The sequence below is a fragment of the Anastrepha obliqua genome, chromosome 5, assembly GCF_027943255.1.
Source record: "Anastrepha obliqua isolate idAnaObli1 chromosome 5, idAnaObli1_1.0, whole genome shotgun sequence".
Taxonomy (NCBI): Eukaryota; Metazoa; Arthropoda; class Insecta; order Diptera; family Tephritidae; genus Anastrepha; species Anastrepha obliqua.
In genome coordinates this window covers 21,937,429-21,960,108 of record NC_072896.1, presented here as the reverse complement: position 1 = coordinate 21,960,108, position 22,680 = coordinate 21,937,429, and the positions used below count along the sequence as shown (strand labels likewise).

At 31.6% G+C, this 22,680-nt stretch overlaps 1 protein-coding gene across 4 annotated transcripts in view; it reads left to right on the top strand.

Moving 5' to 3' along the window:
- The first annotated feature begins 1,331 nt into the window (after positions 1–1,331).
- The window catches only part of LOC129249228 (uncharacterized), a 92,542-nt gene continuing 71,193 nt past the window's right edge, over positions 1,332–22,680 (top strand). Inside the window, exon 1 of one of the 4 annotated variants that reach the window (XM_054888915.1) lies at positions 1,332–2,172. Coding sequence is in view for 1 of the 4 variants with exons in the window: in XM_054888921.1 (XP_054744896.1) it covers positions 2,147–2,172 (26 nt within the window). In the remaining 3 variants the exon portion in view is untranslated. Of the gene's footprint in view, positions 2,173–20,388; positions 21,210–22,680 lie in introns of those variants that run through there. The other 3 variants (XM_054888921.1, XM_054888916.1, XM_054888918.1) reach the window with 3 other exon arrangements.

Below are 22,680 nucleotides of genomic sequence, written 5' to 3'. Positions count from 1 at the left end.
TTAAATACTTCCATAAATGAAGCGAAAAAATCTGGTTTCTTCGGAAAAAGTATTTTTTACTAACAAGTAGAGTTACTTTACTAGACGTCGATACATTCTGTGTTAAGGGGTTAGGGGCAGTCAGACGATCGAAAAAATTATGATTTTCAAATTTTTACTGTTTTTGAATTTTTACTGTTTGTATGATTTTCATAAATTTTTCCTAATCAATTGCTTAATTTTACAAAAATAAAAACATAGCGTTAATACATCATTATTTAATTAATAATTGTAAAAGTTGTCGCTGTTTGTGTGGGCCCGTTTCTCTAGAAGTTCTTTGCGGCGGTTATCTCAAGTCCTTAGGGATTCATCGGACAAGAGAAATTAATTCTATTAACAGATAATCTTGTACTTTTTTTCAAAATTAACAATACGGCGGCCTCAGCAAATATTTTTCAAAAAATCGAAATTTTTGAAAAAAAAATCCTTTGATCAGGCACGAGTTCTTTATGTTTTTCAAAACCGGTATACATTTCTTTGAAATCTACCAAGCGGTTTTTAAGTGACAGTGATTACCCGGTTCAAAAAAACTTAGTTTTGAGAAAAACGCAGTTTTTCTGTCGGCTCCGGAGCGCTCTTTGTTAATTATTGAATAACTCAAAAAGTATTTATCGGATTCACTTTAAATTTTCACACAATGTGTTTAAGATATTATACTTTAAGAAAATGCAAAAAAAAGATCCAATGTTTTGAAAATTCTAACTACCCCTAACCCTTTAAGATATAATATTAGTTTGGGGAAAAAGAAATCCATTACTTGTACGTACAATTTTTGCGCAAATGATTTAAAACTGCTTTATGGTCGATCTCTAGCTCGTGGGCAATGCCGCGACTACTAACATGCCGGTCGACTACGATTATTTCTGTTATTTTAAAGACGTTTTCCACATTTGCTTTAAAATCGAAAATACCTGAACGGCTATTAGCTATTCGAGTATCGACACGCCATAAACACAATTTCAGCGGCCTGGATGGCATTTCCTTCTTTTTTGCAAAAAAAAAAGAACTGTAAAATGTACCCAATTTTAATTTTCTCTTTGTCGACATCCATTATTAGCACCCTGTTTCTCGCAATTCAATGATACAAACAAAAAACAGCAAAATAATGTTTTTAGTGTGAAATATCAGCTTAATAACGAGAATTTCATTTTCATTAGTTTATTGTTGCGAAAATATGCTAGGTTTCGAAACTAGGTATATAAATAAATAAAATTACATATAATTTTTTAACGATATTGCTCCTTCATGGCAATACCAACGCCGTTCAATTTATATTTCTGCGCAGCGCCATACTCTTATTTATTCTCGCAGCGCACTCTTCTGGCAACTTCGTCAATTCATTTTTGCTTTCGCTTTTTCATCGTTGCTGAACAATTTGTCGACGCTTTTTTTTTTGTTCTCGTATTCTGGTTATCCGTCAATAGAAAAATATTTCCGTAAAAACTGCGTCAGCAAAACCACCATGAAATGATTTACTATTTACATATCGCGTAATATAATTGTTTAATTGTCATAGAAATTTGTAATTCTTTAAAGTGAAATTCGGATAGTGATCTCTCGTTATGTGCTGAACACAACGTTGTGTGAGAGTGTGTGTGTGTGCGCTGGTGTGTCCGCGTCTGTTGGTTCAATCGGTGTGTCTATTGTCGTTGCCGTCGTCGTCGTAGTCGTTGTCGGTGCCGTCGCACAACCCTCATCATCGTTCCAGGTGCGATGAATCATACCGTTCCGAGCGAGTAATTGTAAAAATACTAAAGCAATAGCAACAGAAATAACTCTGGCGGTCGTTACACAAACAACAATAGAGCAACCAATTAGTGCAAACCAGGAAAAGAAAATGCATTCACATCCATTTACACAAGGTAAACTGTGAATAGAATGTTCAGCATCCACAGCAATTGTAGATGTAGCATTAACGCCCGTTGTAACAAGTGCATTTGTGTGAAGCTGAAGTGACAACGGCGAAGCAAAGTGCAACAAACCACATTTACAAATATTAGCATCCATGTGAAAGTTTCCTATAGTACAAAGAGAGAGAGAGAGCAGTCAACTCAAAAGACCAGCATAAATAGTGGGCAGCAAATTTGCTTTCTTGCCACGAGGAAACATGAAGATGGTCAAGTTGTTCTTCAGGTAAGTGAACTTCACTTTGATTAGCATTTTCAAAACTATATTTGCTTACGTTTATCGCGCCTCATTTGCTTTAGAGGTGAAGAAATCGTTAAATTTGTTATGAATGAAAACTACCGCTGCGTTGTAGCTGCGTAAAAATAACCGCAAACAGCGCTGCAAAATAAAATATGTAGAACAATTTGGCTTTGGAAACTGGCAACAACGTCGAACATGCGCGCCTTCCATACTCATAATGCCGTAGCTGGTAACTGCTTTCCGCCTATACCATACCGGTGCTGAAGCATTACTCTCTGTTTTTTGTTCTCCTCGAGTCTTCACCGTGCTGCGTTGTGCTGTGGTTGTGCGTGCCTACGCGCTACTCCGTGCGATGGTTTATTTTTGTGAATGACGTAATGCCGTTGTCAGCTAGCAGCTAGCAGCGAGCAAAGCAGTCGAACAACAAGTAAGCAAGCAAGCAAACAGCCAACCAGCAAGTCAACTTAACAGACCCAACAGCAACAGCAATAACCAACAAACTGGCGCACTAAGCAGCCAACTAGCAAGCAAATCCATATACTTACATATATTTTGAATATAAATGTTATAAATGTACACAAAGAATACAAAAACAACAAAGACAACAAGAAAAGCAACACGCGCAAGAGGCTAAAATGCGGTCGTCGTCGCTTGACGCTTGACGCTTGGCGTTTGTATGATTTTGTTTATTGTATCGAAGCTGGTTTCTTGCTTTGTTGCGTTCATTCCTTTTGTTTTTTTTTTGCCTACATCGTAGCGGAGGCGCTGCAACGGTTGTTGGCTGTGTGGGTTGTCCATAATTTTTGGCTTTGCTCTTTCCCAACAACGTTTTTCTTACTTTTATTTTTACGACTCTTGTTGCAAGTTTCTTTCAAGCTAGCTAGTGGCAGTAGAAAATCACTTCAACGTTGTCTGATGTCGGAAATTTGGTCAATGACCGACCACGCTGGCACTTCCTGACGTGTTATGATGATGCTTATTTTTACGACGATGACGTCGCCAATGCACCGACATTCATATTTACATAGTTATTGATTAGCGGTGTTGTTGGTAAATCGGTTACGGTGCGTTGTAATTTAGGATTTCACAATTTAATAGCCACAAATTTTTTTTTATTATTATTTATGTGAAGTAGGATCCAATTATCAGACGACACTCGTGATGGTAATTCATTTACTGATTAGTGGCAATATTGTCAACTGCAATTAATGGTGAGCCATTGCGATCATAGTTTAAAAATAAATGCTTACCGATTTGGTTCTTAAAGAACAATTCGTAAAGACTTTCTACATTGCAAAATTGGCAGTATGCATATAAACTTCTTGTAATGCGGTGGGACAGAATAGTTTCTAGCGGCCACCTCATGTGATTGGTACATTGACAAGAAGTACGCAAGAGTGCGTGTTAAGTGTACCAAGTAATTTTGCGGTTTTGTGCTTAAACATTTGAAAGTTAAATACGCTACGGGTTGCTCCAGTGTTTTGAGAGTCCCAACAGGACATTGATTGATTTAAGGCTGGGTTAGTTGATTTCTTTTTGAAGACTTTTCACTGTTCATTTCTATATTTCTTGACGCCATGTTTTAATTTAAGGGGTTAGGAGTAGTCAGAGGCTCAAAAAAATTATGATTTGCAATAATTTTTTTTTTTGCTAGTCAATTGCCTTATTTTACAAAAATAAAAACATAGCATTAAGGGGGTCTTCTGGTCTCGAGGCCCTGAAATGAAGGGTTTTTTTGGGGATTGATTGTGACAAATCCTGTGAATATTTAAAAAAAATTTTTTTTTATTTTAAAGGTACATGTCTTGGCTTTTAAAAAATGGTTTTGACTTTGAAAAAAATTAACACCCGCGACCTTGAATTGCGCTGAAGACGTCCACCTCCAAACGAAACAGGTCTCCATTTTGGTCACGGTTTTTCCACTTGGGTAATCAGAAAGCAAAAATTAGATATGCGTTGTCTTCAGAGTTGCCCTGGTTAAGTTTTCCCGTGACAGATTTTTTTTTTTAATTTTTTTCAAAAGTTATGCAACAATTTGCGAAAAAAATTCTTTTTTGCTCATTTTTTGAACTTTAAAAGGTTATAAAAATGGAATGAAAAAAAATTTCAAAAATCGTACACGGGGAAACTTAGCGGTAAGTTTTCCGAACCTTTTAAGACCAAAACCATTGAAATCGGAGTATAACTACTATGAAAAGTGTGACCAAAATGCTTAAAAAACACGATTTTCGGGGAAACGCGTTTAAAGATAAAGTTTATGATAAAACGGCCGGAGGAGGGTACACTTCGGTGCCCAGAAAAATGTGAAAAAATGCGATTTTCAAAAAATCCTTTCTGTGGCGTATTCTCGCATACACCTACAACAAAATTATGCAAAAAAAAAAAAATCGATTTTTTTTTCGCTGGAGACCAGAAGACCCCCTTAAAACATCATCTTTCGACTTGACTTTAGCAAAATTTCAAAAAAATTAATAATTGTAAAAGTTATCATTGTTTTTGTGAAGCTTCAAAAGTCCCTTGCGATGATCATCTCAAGTCCTTGGAGGTTCATTTAAAATCAATCGCACAAGAGAAATTAGTTTTATTAATAGATAATCTGATGCCTGATGAAGTTTTTTTTTTCAAAATTAAAAATATGGCGGCCTCAGCAAATATTTTTCAGATTTTCGAGAAAAAAACCGGCAATTAATTGTTTAAAAAAAATCGAACTTTTTGAAAAAAAAAAATCCTTCAATCAGGCACGAGTTTATGTTTTTCAAAAGCAGTATAAATTTTATTGAAATCTACCAATCGGGTTTTAAGTCAAAGTGATCACCAGTTCAAAAAATATAGTTTTGAGAAAAACGCATTTAAAGTTTGTGAACGCCCCGGAGCGCCTGAGCGCCCTTTAAAACTTTCAGGTTTTATTGTTATATATTTCAACAGTCTTCTCAAATTTTTTCATTAAAATATATGTCATGTTATGCCTGGTACAAGTATTTAGCCGAGACGTCTCGAGTGTGCATGTGTCGTGCGGCGGGAAAGATGCAGGTCGCAATTTTCATCTGAAACCAAAAACCCAAAAAAAATTTTATTTTAGTATAGTTTAGCTTCTAGTTAAACCGAGAAAATTAAACAAAAAGTGAGAAATTCACCAATTTTTCTCTAATTAAAAAAAAAATTCATTTTTTTGGAAAAACAAATTCACTGTAGATTGTTTAAAAAGTGGGTTAATCAGAACTTTCTTAAGGTTTTTTAGGTTCAACTAGAAGAGATTTTCATTCCGAATACAATCAATGCAATCTCGTTTCGATAAGACATTTAACTTTTCCCTGTCTTTCCCGCCATTTAGGAAAAATCGTAAAAATAAAAAACCGAGAAAATGCACTTTGAGCGATCCGGCCACTCGTATACCTGCTCGACGCTTGCTTACAATTTCTTCTGTAACTCCGAAAATGTTTTGAATTTGCTTCTGAAACATTCTTAGATAGTTTGGGAAGACATTTATCCAAAAAAAAAAAAATCGATTTTTTGAAGGCTCTAAAGCAGGCTCCCCCCTTAAGATTTGTGTGTTTAGCAATTGCAGCTTATTTTCTATCAAGGAGAATAAAATGAAACTAATGGGGGAGTGCGTCAAGGTACGTATTCCTGCTTTAGAGTTAATTTACCAAGCACTGGATACTTTGGTTAGTTCCGATTTACACACAAAGACATCCGGAAAAGAGACACTGGACATTCTCTTTTGATTTTTCATTTGGGGTCACATGCACAAATCTCTCTTCCAAATGCTTCCTTGTCTAAATCGGGACTTATTTCATACATTTTCGTCGACGTTGGCAGGCGCAACAGAGCAGCAGCTTCAATCAGGGCTGCCCGAAATGAAATTCGTGTTGCATATTTTCGCCTGAGGGTGCAAGTGAAGAGATTTTTAAGGTAGTTTAAGGACTGATGACGGGCCACTTTCTGTGGGCGAAGCACATGGAAAGGTTGGGCATCTCAGACAGTGTACTCTGCCCAGCTTGTGAAGAGGAGGATGACACGGCGGACCACTTCCTGTGCGTCTGCCTCGCCTTCGCTCGAATCAGGTTTGAGGTCTTTGGCACTGATGTGTTAAGAAGCGACCATCTTGGCTCCTTGGCACCGCAAGATCTACTCAGATTTCTTCGGAGATCCGGTAGATTTAAAGAAAATTAAAAGGGAATCCAATTGTAGGACTTAATTAATGTCTGAGTGCTGCACTTGCTAGTTGTCCCGACAAACAAAAAAAAAAGGTAGTTACGGTTTCCTTTATTAGTGGGGTTTTTATTAATTATGCCAATTCTTGGCAGGCATGAAATTTAATATGCAGACTGTAGTTGTGCTATTGTTACCTTGGCCTTCGCTTAGTCTTTGCATCTTCAATAGGGAGACCGTGGTGACAAAAGGCCTCACTATGTAGTTGAATCTCTTCGTATGTATCCTACGATAGGGACTAGAGCCAATAAGACTCGAGTTTTTCACATCCAAAGACAGTTGGGACAATAATTTGTACACATTAAGATCGGTAAAAGCCAAATCTTCGGCTCCCAATACTTAGCACTGGTAACACAATGGACCCTGGAGGCCTAAGTGAGCTAGATCAGCCAGCACTCCCAAACCTAACCTACAGCCTAGTTGCTCCGCAATATCATCATCATATCAAGGCCGAACCTGAAATTTATTTCTGCTGCGTATGAAAGAAACCTTTATTTGAGTTCTACTTTAAGCGCATCGGGCGTGGGCAATACGGTTTGTGGAGCCGTGCAGGTGTCAGCTGCATTTCTAGTCTCATGCACATTGAGAAAATTACTTGCCCTGTAGACTCGGCTTACTTAAATATGTAGAATAGCTACAATCAACATATTGTATTATAGAAACTCGTCTTCGAGGCCCCACTGATCATAACTCTGTTGTCCATCAAATAAGTTCAACCCTCCGTTGCATATCTTTTTTAAAACCTTCGGTTGGGCACCTGGGTTTGGCCTTTTTTCGTTCTGTTCGGGGATCCTTTTTACAAGGTTACATCAATAAATCGAAAGGAAATTAAAATTTAGGAATCTCAAGCCGTTAGCTATAATGGAAATGTGTAAAATTCACTTCAAAAGTCGAAAAAATCTGACCAACGGAGGGTTAAAGTTGGAAAACAATTTAGGCAAGTAGCACTTTGTTCTTCTGCTGCCTATTTTGCAAGGAGCATTCGTTGGACGCTTTTCTTCACAAAAACCAATAAATGTGATAAAAAATAAATAAAAATAAAATAAAAAAATAAAAATAAAAAATAAAAATTAAAATGAAAAAATAAAAAAAATAAAATAAAAATAAAAATAAAAAATAAAAATTAAAATGAAAAAATAAAAAAAATAAAATAAAAAAAATTAAAATAAAAAAATAAAAAAAAATAAAATAAAAAAATAATAAAAAAAATTGAAATAAAAAAAAATTACATTAAAAAAAAGTTAAAATAAAAAAAAGTAAAATTAAAACAAAAAAAAAAAATATAAAATTAAAAAAAAAAACATAAAGATTAGTTGTTGTTGTGGTTGCATAAACATTCCCTACGCATGCTGGTGGAGCGACAGTCTTTGGTAGGACATAAATTCTGTTCGTTCCGGTAACGTAGAACCGACTGTCGTGGGAACAACTCAAGATTAGTAGGATTCAGGGCATTCAAAAAGCTTTTCAAATAATACCAAACTATTAAAATACAAAAATAAGAACTTATTCCAAAAACCAATAGAAATGGTCAGCAGTTCATTGCTGATATAAATAAATTTTTGCTTGTGTTCAAACGGACAATTACTTGGCAGGATTGTTGGGCATTTTTTACTAATAGGGAGATAGCTGCATTCCTTTTCATTTATTTTTTTATTTTTTATTATTTTTTTTATTATTTGTTTTTATTATTATTAAAATACCTATGGTGCTAATTTATGAACGTTTATTGTATCCAAAAGTTGGGTACTAAACCCATTGGGCTATATCGACGTAAAAGTAGCCACTAAGACTTGACTAACGTTTCTTGCCCAACTCAGCCACAATCATCTATCGGCGCCATTACTGCGATCATTAAAAAAAAAGAAAAAAAAGCTTGTTGAAGATAACAGCAAACCAACAAAAAAAAATGTGTTGAATTTTCTTTTGCAGCAGAGCCCATTATCCGAATGACGTCAGGTTCCACAAAAATGTCAGTGTTTATAAAACCTGATAATTAATTTAGATAAGCGAAACATTGTTGCTGTTTTTATAAGTGCTTTTCAGATTTTTAGTTGTACTTTGTGTTTGCTATCTTAATATGCCCACTTGGTATGTTATCGCGTGCAAGAAATGCAGGAACAGCCATCCAATATTTGCCTTTGCCAATACATCGTGGGAGATAAAGTTGTCAAGCAACAAATTGCATCTTGCAGTGGAAGAAATTCAGTTCTTGTTTATCTCTTCCGCTTTCGCCGGTGTCAGGGGAGGAGCGCGAACTTTTTTAATGGGAGTGTAAAAAGCTGGTTGGTGCCATGCTGACTTTCTCTACATTCAGAGTTTCCAATAAGGGCAAGTCGATTTTGAAATGGACAGAAACCAATTCTGAGTGGGGTATAACTTCGTTTTTTTTTGTGTACCATTTTGTATGGAATATGATGTCGCTCAAGTGTCTGCTGCAGCTTCGCACGGATGTAAAATTCCCAACGACTGTTGCATAGATCTCCCTGAATTTGGTAATAGCCTGTGTAGAGTTGCCGTTTTGGGTGTCGGCCGATTGGAGGTTATGGGCATAGAGACCCACGTTCACCAACCTACCTACTTACTAAGTATAAAAAATTCTATAAGAAAAAGGGCCTTGGGACCAAATAGTACGATTGCGGTGGCCAATTAACGTCACCTCCTGGAACGATAACCAAATCCTCAAATAATTCGTGCAGAATCCTATGGTAACAAGCGCTTTACGGCTACTAATACTGTCCTGATGAAACCGTTTCCTCACAAGATCTGGCTTTCTATTGTTTCTAGCCTATTGTTTACTGAACCGGATCGGACAGACATCGCCACAGTCTGTGAACAACAAAAAAAAGCAATTACTTAACAAAAAAATATTTTGGAATTTCTACATATCGTTTAATTGCGGGACGAATGTCATAACTAAAAAAATTATTTAACAGAAGAAAAAAATATTTAACAAAAGAAAAAAAAAAAAATTATTTTACAGAAAAAAAATTATTTAACAAAAGAAAAAAATAAAAGCCAAAAAAAGAATTATTTAACAGAAAAAAACAAAAATTTAACAAAAGAAAAATATTATAAACAAAAAAAATATTATTTAACAGAAAAAAAATTATTTTACAAAAGAAAAAAAAATATAAAACAAAAAAAAAATTATTTAACAGAAAAAAATATTTAACAAAAGAAAAAAATTATAAAGCAAAAAAAAAATAATAATTTACCAGAAAAAAATATTTAATATGACAAAAGAAAAATTATAAGACAAAAAAAAATATTAAACAGAAAAAAAAAAAATTATTCAACTGAAAAGAAATTATTTACCAGAAAAACATATTTAACAAAAGAAAAATTATAAAACAAAAATATATTAAACAGAAAAAAAATTATTTAACAGAAAAAAAATTATTTAACAAAAGAAAAAATTATAAAACAAAAATTATTTAACAAAAAAAAAATATTTAACAGGGAATAAAATTATTTAACAAAAGAAAAAAATTATAAAACAAAAAAAATAATTAAACAGAAAAAAAAATTATTTAACAGAAAAAAATTATAAAACAAACAAAAATTATGCAACAAAAAAAATTATTTAACAAGGAAAAAAATTATTTAACAAAAGAAAAAAATTATAAAACAAAAAAAGAAATGTTAAACAAAAAAAAAAAAAATTACTTAACAGAAAAAAAAATTATTTAACAAAAGAAAAAATTATAAAACAAACAAAAATTGTGCAACAAAAAAAAAATATTTAACGGAAAAAAAAATTATTAAACAGAAAAAAACTATTTAACAAAAGAAAAAAATTATAAAACAACAAAAAATTATTTTACAGAAAAAAAAATTATTTAACAAAAGAAAAAATTATAAAACAAAAAAAATATTTAATATTTTACAAAAGAAAAAAATTATAAAACAAAAAAAGATGATTTAACAGAGAAAAAAATTATTTAACAAAAGAAAAAAATTATTAAACAAAAAAAACAAAATTATTTAACGAAAGAAAAAAATTATAAAACAAAAAAAAATTATTTAACAAAAAGAAAAAATTTTGTAGTTTCTATATATCGCTTAATTGCTGGACGAGCGTCGTAACTCAAAAAATCAAAAATTTGAGAAAAATTCTTCAAAATTTTCAATTTACTATGACTCCCTTATTAACAAGAAAAACATTGTTTAACAAACCAAAAAAATTGATTACCAAAAAACAAAAATAACGAAAAAATTTATTTTGTAATTTCTACACATCGCTTAATTGCTGGACCAACTTCATAACTCATAAAATCAAAAATTAATAAAACAAAATATTCGTTTTATTATGCTAATGGAGGCAAAAGTAGGAGACATTAAGAATAAAAAACTATTTAACAAAAACACAAATTATTAAAAAAAAAGAAATTCTAATTTCTACATATCGCTTATTTGCTGGGCGAGCGTCGTAACTCAAAACATCAAAAATTCTTCAGAAAAATTCTTCAAAATTTTCAATTTACTATGGCTCCCTTATTAACAAAAAAAAAATTATTTACCAAAAAAAAAATTATTTACAAAAAAAGAATTACTTAACAAAAGAAAACAAAAGTAATAAATTAAAAATAATTAAAAAAATTTAGTTAAACAAAAAATATTATTTACCAAAAAAAATGTAATTTTTAGATATCGCTTAATTGCTGGACGAGAGTCATAACTCAAAAAACAAAAAATTCGAGAAAAATTCTTCAAAACTTTCAATTTACTATGCCTCCCTTATGGGCAAAAAAAAAATATTTTACAAAAAACAGAATTATTTAACAAAAAAAAATTATTTAACTAAAACAAAAAAAAAATATTTAATAGAACAAAAATTGTTTACAAAAAAAAAAAAAACTATTTAACAAAACAAAAAAAAAAAGAATTAAAGAAACAAAAAAATTTATTTAAAAAAAAAAAAAATATATTAAAAAAAAAATATTCAACGAAAAAGAAAAAAAATGTTATTTCTACATATCGCTTAATTGCTGGACGAATGTCATAACTCAAAAAATCAAAAATTCGAGAAAAATTCTTCAAAATTTTCAATTTACTCTGCCTCGCTTATTAACAATAAACAATTATTTAACACAAAAAAATTTGTAATTTCTCATATCGCTTAATTGCTCGACGAACGTCATAACTCAAAAAATCAAAAATTATCTACACAACTATCAATTGTCATAAAAATATTTGCGGTGCACATTCATTGCCTAAAAATGTGAAATTTTGTTTTTCTATTATTTTCGTTGCTTCGCTGAAAGTAGATTTTAACTGCTCTGTTCACCTGTTGCCTGCTAATACACAGTAATTAACGCTTCAATGAAAATATTTCCATAAACAATGACCTAATCCTCAAAAATAATGAAAATTCGCTGAATCCCACCAACGAACAACTGACTACTACTACTCCACCATACTTTTGTAGGATAATTAAAATGATTCATAAATATTTCGATGCAAATCAGTGCGAGAGATTCGTTGGAATCTCATTAATACACCGCTGCCAAAATTACGCCAATAATTCCACTGTCACCAATTTCGAGTGAAAGGGGTTAACTCTTGCATTTTATGCTAATCAATATTGTGCGATAATAAATCGATATTTATCAATTGGCTGCTTTGATTTACTGAACCGTTAATTAATATGACTTCTGTTGCTATCTGAGTGGCATATTCTTTGTTTACATACATACATCCGTCCGTATTTCTCTCAGCATGCTAGTGCATTGTTCTGTGGATTGCACAATGGCTGACTCAGCCAACGTCGGGACACTCATGCTTGTCGACTGTTCAATAAATGCATGGACAGTTGATTAGTCGCTCGTGCGGTCGTTCGGTCGCCAACATCATTCGGACATGTAAACTGCGCTAATTGTTGTTTAGCAAGTTCGCAGGTGATTCTGGAAGCGTACCGACATTCCAGCGTTCCTACTCACCACTCGAGGCGGCGCCATTCAGACAGCCAAAACAATCAAGCATAGATATCGACACTAGTGGTGTTTGGCGGCGTCTGCTGTATTGGCATATACATAGACACATACATACATATATTTACTTTGTATTTGCCATGTGGCGCTCTTCCTAATCAGTTTTATTAGCTGTGTGTGGTTGCGTTTTGTTTACGTTAAGCTTAAAAATTTTATGACGCGCAGCTACCGGGAAATATAAATTACGCACATACATCCATATGTATGTATGCACGTATGTATGTATGTGTGTATGTAGCTTACAATGAGACTTAAGCACACTTTAGTGCTCAGGTCCTGCCCACTTTTTTAATTTCTATAAATTTTTTTAATAATCGTAATTAAAATGCTGCCACTTGACTGAGGTTGGGTAGGTTGAGGTTTCTTTTTTATGGAAATATAAATTTTTAATGTGGCTTCGTTTGTGTAAGTCTCTAAGCAAGCAAATTAGTTTGTATGCAAATGATGATAAGCAAATTTTTAAATCGACTATTTAACCAATTTGAACGGAAATAAAAGTTCGCTGTGGAAATATTAAAATATATTTATTACTAAATTGAACATAAAATTTACTTAAATGAAGACAAAAAAAGATTATTTTATTACATTTCATTACAAAAAATGTATGGGCTGCAAAACAATCTTCTTCGGGGCGCAATATAATTATATTTGATAGTATTTCAATATATTAATGAAGACGACCTTTAAGGCCATTGTATATATATATTAGGCCGAGTTGATTTGTGTGAGGCAAAAAATCGCCCACTGCTGTGTGAAAATCATATTCTAGGGATCAAAATAAGAAACTTTGCCGAAGGAACCATACCTCTAAAACGAATTCTGATGTCCCCCAATTTGGGTCGAACTTTTTAGTATGTAAAGGCCAAAAATGGTGATATTTTGAAATGATTGTATGGGGAACCCCCCAGGGGAGTTCCAGGGGGTGTGCCACTGGCATGGGTGGATCGGCCGTCCAAAGTTAGTGGGGGTCGGTCATACATTTGGACTCGATTGGAGCACTCTAAATGGGTCAAAGTGGGATTTTTCGTTCGTACCAAATTGGGGGACATCTCTTATTTTGATCCCTAGAATACGATTTTCACAGAGCAATGAGCGACAATCGACCCGCCCTAATATATATATATTCTCATAAATATATGAGGAATGCTGCTGAAGTGGCTGTCCTTGGGCGGATATAAATTCCGGCACGGTAGAATCGGCTGCTATGGGAATTTCGTGTTTTCATCTTTAGTTTTGCTCTTACCTTTTATTATAATGCACACAAAGCTGATGCCGATTGCATGGATCAAATGGTCAGACATTTCACCTCAAAACGGCCAAAAAATCGATGGGCCTTTGCTTTCTCTGACAATAGGTTGGATGTCATGGCATTGGCTCAGAAAAAGTGATGCATTGGTCCTGCAATCATCGAAAATCGTATGAATAATTCAGCCGTTATTTCTCAATTCATCACTCGTTTGGCTATGGAATAATTTTTCAACAAACCAATGATTATGTCCGAGAATATTGTACTCAACCGGAGCCGATACACTCACAGCGAAGAGGGATTGTTGTCTTTGCCTACCAGGACGCGAAAAGCTTCGTCAGAAAATTCGTTTCTATTGGATTGCATGCAAGAATTCAGTAGGTCAACAGCGCTCAAAAATCTCTTATACATAAGTACATGTTTTGCTTGCCTTCCACCGAATCCATAAATAAGTATCATCTCATATTTTACCATAAATTTCATTGCAATCAACTATTTTTTCTTCACCCTTCTTCCAAATGAGTCAAAATAGAGAACGAAACAAAAAAATCCATTTTTCGTAAGCCAAAATATTTTCTCCGATTGTTTTTGCTTCTGTATGTGGCTCAATGCATGCCAAAATCAATGAGAAGGGTATAAGTAAAAAATTAAAAATATATATGTACCTGCGATACTTAACATATTCCCATACAAATGCATGGAAATACAAAGAGGTTCCGATAGACCCGTGGTGCCCAATCGAAGGTGTAACTTTTTAACTCCTCTCTTTAGTTCTGTTCGAGGATCCTTTTTAAAAGGAAGCCGCCTGGGAGTCGTTAGCTATAACAGAAATTGGTTAAATTTACGCCCAAAGTCGAAAAAGGTCTGGCCTTACCTGGGTGCCCAACGACTTTATGCCAGTGTTTCAGAGCATTTCTGGAACTCTATAAATTTTCTGTTAGCCATCAGAGCCGTCTTTGATTTTTCCATTACTTTCTTTCGGCTAGTGTACAATTCTGTTGTAATCCATAAAAACCGAGAGCATCACTTTCTTTGACTGAAAACGACGTAGTTTTTGCGGTCCTGGTTCATTCGGAGTTCTCCACTCTTTTCACTGATGTCTGGTTTGCGTGTCGTACTTATAAACCCACATCTCGTCTCCAGTAATGATCCGTTTGATGAATGCTGGGTCAGATTCAGCCTTGGAAATCACATCTTTGGCGATATCAACTTAATAAAAATAGAAAAGAGAACGCAAATCAGTTGACTTAGAGCGCCACCTGGCGGTTGTTCCGTGAACTTTTTGATCAAGGTGGCATAGAAGGAATTAAATGGCATTAGCTTTTAATATTGACTAAAAATTAACTAAACATAAAAACAAAATCCATTGTGTTCATTGATTATGTACAGGATGCCTTTAATATGGATTTGAAATAGGTTATAGCAGTTTAAAATGTAGGGAAATATTGATATAGGATTTGAAATAGGTTAAATACGTTGCAGGGTTGCACTTTTCTTAATTACTGTAAAAGTGCCTCGTAAAACAGACACACATTAATTATTCTTATAAATTTTTGCTTTCGGAGTCTCCAAATAATTGTCATAACTGCTTTTTATTTCTACCACCACAACTTCTTCTCATACATATACACCATACCCCGCATGTATACCCCGTTTCAAAATTATAAACACACCACTATTTTTTTTTTATAAATATATAGTTTATACTACAACAAAATCCATATAACGCAAAGCTTTAAACTTAGTACAAAATTTTTCAAAATTTCATCAAGACTTTCAACTTTTTAAACAAAATATTTAGAAAAAATTATCAAAAATAAATATGAATTTTGAGCCACTCCATACTGGCACAATATTACAGCAAAACTAAAAACGGGCTAAAAAACTGCAGATCAAGAAATTTTCTAAAAATTCTAATTAAAAAGTATGAAATTTAGATGAAAAATTGTTGAATTTGTTTTAAATTTGTACACAGCTTGAAACTTGTATTTATGTGTTTTTTGTTCTAATATGAACTATTTTTATAAAGAACTAAAACACTCAATTGCCAATGACATAAAAAAAAAATAGTCAGAACCTCCAATAGTCAAAACTTCCACAATATTGCGCCGCTTTTATTGTGAACTCAGGTGTAAATATTATAAGTACTCACGTTTGGGCACGGTGTGCGCTGATCGGTTAAACTTAGCTGAATTGAATTGTAGGAGTGCCAAACATTTATAAAATTTGAAGGTGACAAATCGGTTTAAAAGAAATATAATTTTTAAAGCACTTATTTTATATTTTCACACCTGCGGAAGTAAACATTTAGGTACCAAAAATCGCAGTTATTAATTACTCTCTTCTCTATTTAATAGCTATAACTTATTAGAAAAGTTGGCTTGAAATAATATTATCTATTTTTTAGTTGGCGATAAAATATTATCATATATTCTATTAAATCCAATGAAAGAGAAAGAAGCATCCCGTGTGCTGAAGTAGCTGGCAAAAGAAGACTTCCTGCTCTTATTCTTGAACAATGGGCGCACAAAGGTCAAAACAAAGATTTCCATCGCTCAAAATCATTTTTTTTATTTAGTAAAAAAGTTATACAAAAACAAAATTGGATGAATAGTTTTGCGTCACCTTTTAGACCCATTTTAGCGTAATTTGACCCAATGGATACCTTTATATGCTTTCCTTGACGTTTTCGGCGAACTTTTTCCATACAAATTTCAAAAAAAAGAAATATATAATAAATATAATATTTAACAAATGCGTCCTGCCTGCGTTATATTTAACCTTGGAAGTACCAGTCAGTCGGAACAAATTTAGCTTTTCGGAGTTATTAGTACTGATTTGAATGTAGATCCTGTTTCGGTTTGAACCAGTTCGCTTACTTTTTTGCTATTAAGCAATGGATATAGTGCTCGAAAATCCCTTGGAGTGCATCTTTATTAGTAAGTAGCATAAAATTAAAATCAGGCTTCTAAATGACCCATGCCACAATGACCCAAATATTGATAATAATATTACTGTGTACTATTTTCTTCATGAATCTATTGATACAGTGAGTTTAGATGGAACAGGTTTTTGAGGCATCTGTGAATCACTTTGTTGTGCACTGTATTTGTTTTGAAAGTTGCTCTTTAAAGTCATAACTTTGATACTACTGATATCCATCGTAGCGAGTTAAACAATTATCCGCTGCGTCTCCATGGTCTCCATATATAATATTTCTAATGAGAATGTGTTATAAATTTTATTATATTACAAAGTGTTCAGTTCTTGCGTTTTTAACGCAATCGGAGCCCCAATGCTAAACTAGTTTTTAATTAGAAAAAGCGCAATATCGAACTTTCTTATGATTCTAGAAAATCCGAAGTAGTTTTCCCATGAAACCCAATAAATCAAATGAAACTACAGAAAATACACGAAACAAATGCAAACAGAATTCTCTCTTTCGGTAAATCCAAAATTCTTATCAATACCAGGAAATTACTTCCAATTCGTTTTTACTAGTTTAATTAAAGTATTTTACAAAAATGTGCATATTGAAGAGCTTACGCAAATTCGATGGAAACAAAGTGACTTTAAACGCAAAAAATAAAAACAAACATTCATTCACACTTACAAAAACATCCTTTGTTCCTAATATGACAGCCAGCTAAAGCGATTGCTTCCAGCCAGCACAGTTTGAGATACACTGGCATTCGAAAGATGCGCTTCCGCATTGCCAAATATGTACATACATACATATCCACTCAATATTTCTTGCTCATAGCGATCGTGCGTGTGTGTGTGTGTAATCATTTTGTTTTACGCTCACAAGCAAAGTAAACAGAAAAACTGTGCTGTCTGCGCGCCGAGATTGATAATATAATTTGCTTCGATTAACGTTGAGTGGCAGTACAATTGAAAATATTGAATGCGAGCAATTGCCTTTAGCGCGCTTGCTGCCGTACAACGCGTCGTATGCGTAATGCAAGCGTTTATGTGGTTTGTGTGTTTGTCAACGCGATTGACCTTCGCAGGAATTTTGCGTATACACAACGGAAGTTATTGAATGGAAATGCGAAGATAAATTTTAAAGTAAGGAAGGAATAAAAATTTACGTATTGAAAGAAAAAATTAAATTAAAAACGAAAAAAAAAAATTCAAAAATTGGTTGTTGAAAAAAATCAAATTAAAAACGATGGATCAAGAAATGAATAATTAGGAAAGACAAATAAATATGCAAGATAACAACAACAATAATAATATTGAATAAGAATAGCGAATAAAATATATTTAATTTAAAAAAAGTTAAAATTAATTAAACGAAATAAAGAAAAAAGTAAAGAGAAAAAAAAAATAAAAAAATAAATAAAAATAAAAATTAAAGAAAAAAAAATTAAATCAATGAACAAAAAAAATTAAATCAATGAAGAAAAAAAATAAAAAAATAACTTCTAGCAAAAAGAAAGTCAAGACAAGGTTTTAAAAGTCAAGTAAACTAAGAAATCCAATTTAAAAAATATAAATAAAAATCCAATAAAAGAAAAGTTTAATAAGTATTTATGCAATTAAGTAAATGAAAAAAGTTGTAAATATGCAATAAATATCGATAATTATAAAATAAAATTAAATAAAAAATTCAAGAAATAAATACATAAATAACTATGTTAAAAATGTTAAAGCCAAATTAAATTAAATAATAAAAATTAATATGAAATGTAATAAAAGTAAATAAATGACGGAAATTAAAAAAAAAACTAAATATATAATAAATTTTAGTAGAAGAACTAAGTGGAAAAAACACAGTTAAAACAAAAAAGTTTAAAAAAATTAAACAGAACATTAAAAAAAAAAAAAATAATAAAATAAATTAACAAAAAAAAAATAAAAAAAAGAAAAGAAAAAAATAAACAAATAAAAAAAATACAAAAAAATTTAAAAAAAATTTAAAAAAAATTTAAAAAAATTTAAGAAAAAATTAAATCAAAAACATTAAAAAAAACATTATAAAAAAAATTAAAAAAAAGTATAAAAAAATTAAAAAAAAATAATAAAACTAAAAAAAAAATTTTTAAAATTAAAAAAAAAATTCAAAAGAAACAAATTGTAAAAAACATGGAACTAGAAACTACAAAAAAATTATTAGATATAATAAAAAACAAAAATTAAAAAAATAAAAAAGTGGGCAGAAGGTAACCAACATTTCAAAAAATTACAAAAAAATTTTCAAAATTATATTGTATAAAATTACAGAAAAATATAAAAACCCATTGGGAAAATTTACACAAAAGCATTAAGAGAAACAGTGCAAAAAAATACAAAAAAAAATGAATGAAAACCAATGGAACCACATAAAAAACAAAAATAAAAAATTACAAATTAAAAAAAAAAATAAAAAAAACACAAATAAGAAGAAAAATAATAATAATAAAATGAAAAAAAGAAAAAATTAGAAAAAAAATAAATAAATAGAAAAAACAAAGAAAACAAAAGATAAAAACAACAAGAATTCAAAAATAAGAAATAAATGAAAAAAAATTATTATATTCCACAAATCAAAAAATATATTTAAAAGAAATTAAACTGTTATTAAAAAAAATTTTTTTTTAAATTTCTAAGAAAATTATTTAAATAGTTAATTAAAACAAAACAAACATGAAAGGAAGTTTGGCAAAATAAAATAAAACAAAATGAATTTAACTAAAGTAAAATAATCTGTAATTAATAAAAATAATTCAAAGGAAAAGCTAAAAACCAGATATAAAACAAATTTCATTAAATGAAAAAAAAATTCACTTAATAATTAAAACAAATTTAATTTAATAATTAAAACAAATTGAATGAATGAAAACCCCAAAAAACTATATTATATAAATAGATTTTCGAAACTTAAATAGAAAAAGCTGGCAATAAACTAAGTGGAGATGTTAAAAAAAATCGTTACTGCCAAATTTAAGTAATTAAATAAATGACTTGGAAAATAAAATAAATGACAAATAAAATTAATAAAAAATTATTTTTTGTTTTTTAAACAAGGAAAGTAAAAAATAATGTAATGAAAAATTCAAATCAATTAAAAAGAGATGTAATAAATTAAAAACTGAAAAAATGAGAAAAATCGGCAATAAAAACTGAACAAATGTCAAAAGTAAAAAAAACCTTCAAGAAATGTGAAATTTTATTTAATAAAAAATTAAGGAGCCTCAAAAATAAAAAACTGAAAAAATTTAATCAAATGTAATAAATAATAAATTTTGGAAAATAAAATTAATGGTGGAAATTGGATATAAAAACGAGCAAATTTAAAAAGTAAAAGAAATGGAAGAAATGCAAAAAATAAATCAATGAGAGATTAAAGAATATCAAAAATAAAAAAGAACTGAAAAAATGTCCAAAAATGTAGTAAATGAAAAAGTTTTGAAAATAAAATAAATGGGAAATTTCGGAAATAAAAAAACGAGCAAAAGTGAAAGAAATGGAAGAAATGCAAAAATTAAATTAATGAAAAATTAAGGAATCTCAAAAAAAAAAAAATAATTAAAATTAAATTGAGAAAATAAATTTAAAATGAATGCAATGCAAAATTTCAATATAAATAACAAAATTTCAATGAATAAAATTTCAACTAAGATAAATAAAGAATTTCCATAATAGAGTAAACAAACGATTTCAATGATCAAATAAATGAATGATTTGAAAAACAAAATAAGTAGAAATTTTGAATAAATGAAAAAAGTATTAATAAAAGAAAAGTTTACGTATTACTTTCGCAAAAAAACAAAAAACAAACGTAAATATGTATTCGCTTCTACACTTCAATAAATATGCGCAATTTTCACTGTATACTTTTTTTTACTTTTATTTTTTTTTTAGTTTGTTTACGATTGAGTTCCGTAGGAGCGGAGAAGAGAAAGAGAGCTAGTGTGGGTAAAAGTGAGAGTATGTGAGTGGGGCCAGAGAGTGTTGTTGCACTTTGCTCTGTAGAATGAGCATTTAGCAGGCGCTTATAGGACTCGAATGGTATGGTTGGTAGGCAAGGTGATAAAGGAGGGGAAAAGGGGCAGTAGGTCTGGGTGAAACGCGCGCAAAAAAGCTATGCGCTATATGGCTGGCAAGAGTTCTTGGAAAGCTTTTGCTTGCCGCTGGCAGCCAGTACTTTGCGAATCTGACTGCAGCGCGCACACGCTTTTTCCCTTCGTATGAGAAGCGGCGCGTGAAGAACTAAAAAAAAAAATAAAAATAAACTAGTAGCGTTTGAATATGAAAAAGGTTGAAAAAAGTTGGCGAAAGCCAGAATTGAAATAGAAATTTTTGTGAAATAGTGAAGAGAAATTACAGTAATTTATAGAAAGTGGCAAACAACTGCAAACGCAAATGTTTATCACAAACTGAGTGAAAATTGTGAATGAAGTGAACTGGAATTTTTTTTAAATCTCATTTCTGCACAAAAACAAAAAAAAGATAAACAATAAAGAATTCACAGTGCTAGCATTTTTTTACATAAACATTGTGTTGTTGTGCTGGAATTAATAAGAAATAAATCTCACTTGCAGCCGCAGCAGCGCCTTTGGCATAGTGTTTATGCGCTTTCTGTGTATGTAAGCAAATTTTTTCTGTTAATAATTTTATTGTTATCTAAGTAAGCTATAAGTAGGCACATAAACTTATTTAATAAACATTTGCATTGTCGTCGAATGATACTGCAAATGGAGCAGATAAATCAAAAGCACAAATTAAAAAAAAAAAATATTATAATAAATACGCGCATGTGTATGTCCGGAAAAAGGGGTACAAGAAAAGCGGAAATCGAAATCGCAAAGCAAATATATTTAGTTAGATTTATGTGCAATTGTTGGTATTCTGCAGCTGCTGTGGGCATTAACTCGCATATCTGTGCTTCGTTATTGTGTTAGAAGATTCAAAACCATGCAAAAAAGGGGACAAATATATGGTGGAGGGGAGTGGAGCGGAGTGGGAGCTGAGCCAGCATACCTTAAACGTTCAAAGGCGCACACGTTTTTTTGTTTTGTTATTTGTACAGTTGGTTGCCTTTACTTGTACACGCACACACACTCACACACGTGCGTACGACACACTTGTGAAGGCACTAACAAATACGCAGCCACATTTGTTAGCGGGCCGATCGTACTAATTTAAATGTATAAACATAAATTTGTCCATACATATATCTGTTTACTGATCAAATCCCACTAGTAGTTAGCTTTTTGCGTGATATTTTTTTCTTCGTTAAATTTCATTGATTTCAAACACGATTTGTAGGCTAGATAACGGATCGCAAGCGAGTGGATGTGTGCTGCATTATTTAATTTATCCAGCTCACAATAATCGTGACACACGCGCTAAACGCTCACCTGTATGCATGATACATACATACTTACATATAGAATATGTATGAGGGTGTGTCTTTAGGCACTGGAATGCTTCTGTCAGCTGTCTGGCGAAATTTGTCATCTGTCAAAGTTTGCAAAGGCTGTTTCGCTTAATTGGAGTTTGAGAAACTATGAACTAAAGTAGTGTTCTCGTATGCTACAGTTCGTAGTGATTTTTACTAACTGTCATGTTTTGCTGTTCTTGTATCCAAAAAAAACCTTATAAGAAGGGGAAATTGAGAGCGCAAAGTGATAGTTCAGTTTGAGGGGAAGTTTGTTTTGCTAGTTTTTATTTGATAAATTTGTACTTGTGCGAATTAATTTGTAAGAAAAACAGTTCTTACAAGCATATGTATGCTCATACAAGAAATATGCCACACGAATTGCCACGAAAGCTGAATTTTGAAAATTTCCGGTGAAAAAGCTTAAGGGGGAGGTAGGGTTTAGCGCTAAAAAAAAAACACTTTTTTTGTGAATTTTTTACAGAAATATGGCTTAAGATACTTTAATAAAATCAGTTACATGTTATTGTACATCTTTTCAATAAGGTTTTAAAAAATATTAATAATAAAATATTGACAAATAAGCCCATGACAGAGTTTTTTTGGAGATATGTTTTTCGAGAGGTGCTTTGCGGTGCCAATCGGCATTCGTCGTAGAATCATCTGAAACTAAAAAA